The sequence below is a fragment of the Tupaia chinensis genome, unplaced genomic scaffold, assembly GCF_000334495.1.
Source record: "Tupaia chinensis unplaced genomic scaffold, TupChi_1.0 Scaffold000355_1, whole genome shotgun sequence".
Lineage (NCBI taxonomy): Eukaryota > Metazoa > Chordata > Mammalia > Scandentia > Tupaiidae > Tupaia > Tupaia belangeri.
The window spans coordinates 3,638,760-3,643,887 of record NW_006159850.1 but is presented as its reverse complement, the minus strand read 5'-3'; the positions used below and the strand labels follow the sequence as shown (position 1 = coordinate 3,643,887).

Genomic DNA, 5,128 nt, shown 5'->3' with positions numbered 1-5,128 from the left:
GCGCCCAGCGTGAGATTTAAGCCACCAGGTCCGGGACGCGAACCGTGGTCGACTACGTGGGAGTCCAGCGACACAGCCATTATGCTAACTGCTGGTTCCCTTCTTTGTCTCTCTCTGTCTCTCTGATGAGTACATGGACCCTATAGCAAAAATATCTCTTAAAAAAAGTGCAAACACGTGAAGTCTCGTAGGCCAGTGTGGGAGCACACAGCCTGCGCTCTGAGGGTGAGGGGAGCCCAGAGAGCCTGTGTCCTGTCCTGGTCCTGGTGGGGGCCAGAGCTCTCCGGCTGGCCAGGTCGCCCCGTTGCAGCTGTGTCCCGTGGCCCTGCGGCCCCTCAACCCCCCTGACGGCAGGTCTCCTTCTGGACAGCGCTGCAATTCCAAGTGCGTCTCAGAACCCACCTTCTACCGCCTGGTGCAGTCCTTTGCTGTGGTGCTGTTTGAGTAAGTGCCGCTGTTGACGAGGCTTTACCCCACCCAGCTGCTCCTCCCGCCCCACCCTCACACCGCTCCGGCCAGGGTGAGTAACAGCCGGGGCAGGCCTCGCTGGGTGCCAGCTGAAGGGGAGTCGTGACCAGCGTCTGTGGGGGCGTAGGCAACCCCTGCCTGGCTGCAGGGATTGGAGGCCTGCAGCTGGGAGTGAGTAAGTCCTCTGTGTGGTCCTCAGGGATGCCTCCCCCACCCCACGGAGACCAGGAGCCCCGCAGGCAGAACCCCCAGCAGAACCCTTTGCAGAGCACTACCTAGGCACTGCAGCAGCTGTGGTCCCCAGAGCCTGTGGTGGGGGTGGGAAGGGAGCATGGTACAGGTTTCCTCAGCCAGACCCACCTCAGGCCACAAGTCCTCCCAATGTGTAAGAAGGAGGGGACGCTCCTCCGCCTAGAGGGGGCCGAGCCATGGCCGGCCTCTTCGCAGCTGGGCATAGAGGAGGGGCGGGATGGGAGGGCCAGGAGGAGGGCGGCCCTGTGGGCTTGAAGGCAGCTCCTTCTGGCTTCACGTGCCCTCTGGGTCCTGGGCTTAACCACTGCCACCTCCTGCGGCAAGGGCCCTTCCCTTCCGCCCTCGCCCTGGAGGTGCTGTCTCCCAGAGCTAATTCTCCTGCCACTCCAGGCCTCCCCTCTCTGTCCCCCAGAAGGTGCGGCACATGCCAGAGGGAGATGGCCAAGACAGAGGACGATCCCTGTGCCTCCTGCCCTGGCTCAGAGTCGCTGGGGTTTGGGATGTGCTTTTCCTCAGGGGTCTCGGTCTTAGGGCTGGCAAAGGGAGGGACCAGGAGCTTTGTGGGAGAAGCTGGAGCAGCCCTGAGAGCTGGTGTAAGCCAGGCCCTCCAGGGCAGGCTCTGTGGACAGCAGTGATGCTGCTCAAGAGAAGCCCGATCCCACGAGGCCTTTGCCATCGGCATCCCCAGCCTGGGCAGCCTGAAGCACTCCGGGCAGGTGCACACCTGCCTGAGCTCTGATAGGCTGGAAGGCAGGGACGTGGCAGGGTCAGACCCGCGGAGTGTGCGTCTCCTCTCTGTCTCAGTCTCGCATGTGCACACGTGTGCTCTTCGATGAATAAAGAAAAAGATTTTGGGGAGGACCAGCAGTTGATGTAATGGCTATGTCGCTGGACTCCCATGTAGTTGACTGCAGTTCAAGTCCCGGACCTGGTGGCTTAAACTCATGCTGGGCGTGTGTGTGTGCCCAAGTTCCCGAGAGGAGAATGGAGGAGAAGGGATTGCGGCATGGCCATCCCTTCCTGGGGGGTGATTTCTCGCTTTCTGTCTCTCTGTCTCTCTGTCTTTCTGGCAAGCGCACGCTCCTTATAGCAAAAACCTCTCCAAAAAAAGAAAAAGATTTTTAAAAGAGAAATATGATAAACAGGCCCTCCAGAGTACCTTTCATCTTTTCTAGTGACTTTTGATGCAGTAACTGTTCAGGCTTGAGACCACATGGTGGTGCAGCAGCAAAATCCATTGCTCTGGGTGCCAGCCCTGTAGTTAGGTTCCCGTTCCAGCCGGGGACACCTCTGAGTACGCCAGGCACGTGCTCTGGGGCTGGATCTGAGAGTGCTCTCTCTCTCTTACTCATAAAAGGAGTTGATGAATAAGCCTAAAAGCAGTAATGTAAAGCGCTTTTTAGTTTTTATTGTATTTAGTTTACTACAGGGCCTGTGCACTCACCAGAAAGAAACAGAGAGAGAGAAGGGAAAGTGAGAAATCACTCCCCAAGGAAGATGGCCACACTGCAGTCCCCTCTTCTTCATTCTCCTCTTGGGCTTTTGGGCATGCATGCACACGCATCAGGTGTGATTTTCAGGTAGCTGGGTCGGGGAATCGAATTGTGGAGTCGCCATGTGGGATCTCACCACCTTAACTTCTACACACCTGCTGACCCTAAAGCTCTTTTTAGAAATTGCCATGGCTAAAACCTAGACAGAAAAGGAAATGGGGTAGAAAGGCCAGAAACCTCGAACGCAGAGAGAAGGCCCAGCTACCGGCCTACTGTGTCAGGGACGCCGGGCTAGGCCCAGAATCCTGTCCTGACGCCCTCTGGGGTTGTGATGCGGCTGAGTCTGAGAACCACTGATCTGAACGTGCCTTACAACTTCCTGCGGAGTCCTGGGAACCGGAGGGCTGGAGGGCCTGGTGGCCTCGGCTCCTGGTTTGCACGGCTGGAGGCTGCATGCTGGCTCTGCTCCTGGGCTCAGGGGAGCTTCTGGGTTTTGCCTTTCCTGTTTGAGCTGAAGGACCCAGGCTGGCAGGCCATGAACTGTTTCCTGCCCAGACCCAGACCAGACCCAGACCAGACCCAGACCAGACCAGACCAGACCAGACCCAGACCAGACCCAGACCAGACCAGACCCAGACCAGACCAGACCCAGACCAGACCAAACCCGACCCAACCCAGACCAGACCAGAACCCAACCCAGACCAGACCAGACCAGACCAGACCAGACCAGACCCAGACCAGACCAGACCAGACCCAGACCAGACCAGACCAGACCAAACCCAGACCAGACCAGACCCAGACCAGACCAGACCAGACCAGACCCAGACCCAGACCCTGACCCAGGCCATGTTGGGACCCTTGCCTGGTCGGATCCGGGATTCCTTCCGTCGCGTCTCCTGTGGGAGCCTGGGAGGGCGTCTGCCCTGGGCCTGTTGTACAGGATGTGTTAGGCATGGACCCAGCAAGGGAAACTCAGGTGGAGTCCCACAGCCAGCAGCCTCGCTCTTGTTCCAGGTGTCATCAGATGGACGACTTCGGGCCTGCCAAGAACCTCATGACGATGTGCTTCACCTACTACCACATTGGTAAGCCCCAGAGCTTGGCGTGCGGGGCCCAAACTGGGGCACTGGCGGCTCCGTGTGGCATCAGAAAGCTCTCCACAGTTCCAGGCAAAGCTGTGGGCTTCCAGAACAAGGAAGCTGGTCCCGGGGGTGGCAGGGGTGGAGAGTGAGACGCTAGACACAGACCCCAGGGGGCGAGGATGTGGGCCATCGGGGCCGAGAGCTTGGCTTCCACACCTGAGGGACCGCCAGGCTGTGAGGAGACAGCGCCTTGGGCCACAGGTGCTGGGTGTCGTGATCGTGGCTGTTTTAGCGAAGTATGCAGGCTGGCTGCTGAAAAGTGGAGAGGCTGTCCTGGGGACTGAAGCCAGAAGGGGTCCCGGGGATGGAAGGGAAAGGCCGGGAAATGAGGGCAGGTTGTCTCGGTGCTCAGGCTGTGGCTTCTCTTCTGGCTCATGGCATTGGAACTTTCAGGACTTGTATGACTCTCTGTAGGCTGCGACAGCAGGGACTCACAGTTACCAGGAGGGGGCACTGCTAGGAGCCTGCATGTGCACAGCAGCGGGTCAGGGCAGCGCTGCGCTCGGCCTCCCGCTGCCCTCCCTGCCCCAGGCTCCTGCTGTCATGGCGTGTCTCGTCCACCCGTCACTTGGCTTTGTCCTCTCTTCCCAACAGCCGTCGTCTCCAGCACCTCAGTCCAGTGGCCACACGGTTCTGACCTCCGTAGCTCTTAGGCAGGCCACCACTGGGCCGGGCCCCTCAGCAGCTGCCTCTGGGTCAGGTGGGAGCCTCTTGTGCACCTGAGACTTGATGCTGGCTTGAATCGGACCTGTGCCAGGGCACCCTCACCCGGCAGCAGGCACGGCACCTGGCCGTTGGGTGCCTGGGCCTCCCTCTCAGAAGGGACGCCTGTGTTGCCTTGGCTCACACCCCTCCTCCCAGGGCACGCTGCCCTCACAGTCTCCCCACCTGCTTCAGGCCTAGTCAGGTGCCTCTAAACCCGTTGCAGACCTGCACTGTCACCCGTCGTGGGGCCGGCCTCTTCTGTCCTCCTGTCACTCTCATTCTGTGCCCTCCCTGGGTTCCTCACCTCTGCCAGCCTCCTCCTCCTCCAGGGCTCAGTCCTGTCTGTTTTCTCCTGGTTCCTGCCAGACCCAGTCTGAGTGTGGGCACCTAGTGTTCATAAAGAACACTCTCTCAGCGAGAGAAGGCCTGAGCCCTCAGCCTCGCCCTGGCATCCCTTGGTGTTCTGCTGCCTCACCTGCCTGTAGGGTGAGGACAGAGGCTGGCCAGGGTTAGTCGTGGCAATTTCCCAGACAGGCCTCCCCAGCGTTGAGGACAGAGGCTTCCCGGGTGGAATCTTCCCCCGGGTTGAGGATGGAGATTTCCAGACAGAGGCCTCTCAGATGGAGGCCTCCCCAGGCTGAAGATGACAGCTGCCCTGCTGCCACATGGAGGGTGCTCTGGCAGCACCAACGAGCACGTGGCGTCTGGCCCTCTGTGGTCCCAACCAGCTAATCCCCTCTTCTTCGCACCGCCTCCCAGGTAAGCCACACCCGCTGCCCTCAGAGGCCAAGGAGAAGCCTGCGGGGAGCATCGACGCCTACCTGAAGTCAGCCAACAGCTGGCTAGCAGAGAAGAAGGACATGGCCGAGCGGCTGCTGAAGACCACGTCGGCCAGGTCGGAGAATGTCAAGGGCTTCCTCGGCGGGCTGGAGACCAAGCTGAAGGGCCCTCTGGTCAGGAGAAGCGAGTGAGTGCTGCCCGTGGGGTCTCTGACTTGGGGGAGGGCAGGGAAAGCACTGGGGGCGGAGCAGGGATCTGCGGGCCAGGGCGTGCTCTGAGAAGGCCCCC

At 60.2% G+C, this 5,128-nt stretch overlaps 1 protein-coding gene across 1 annotated transcript in view; it reads left to right on the top strand.

The window, feature by feature from the left end:
• The window catches only part of KIAA0513 (KIAA0513 ortholog), a 35,783-nt gene that overhangs the window by 19,798 nt on the left and 10,857 nt on the right, over window positions 1-5,128 (top strand). Inside the window, exons 4-6 of the mRNA XM_006152560.2 lie at window positions 371-444; window positions 3,228-3,298; window positions 4,820-5,027. Of these exons, the coding sequence (XP_006152622.1) occupies window positions 371-444; window positions 3,228-3,298; window positions 4,820-5,027 (353 nt within the window). The remainder of the gene's footprint in view (window positions 1-370; window positions 445-3,227; window positions 3,299-4,819; window positions 5,028-5,128) is intronic.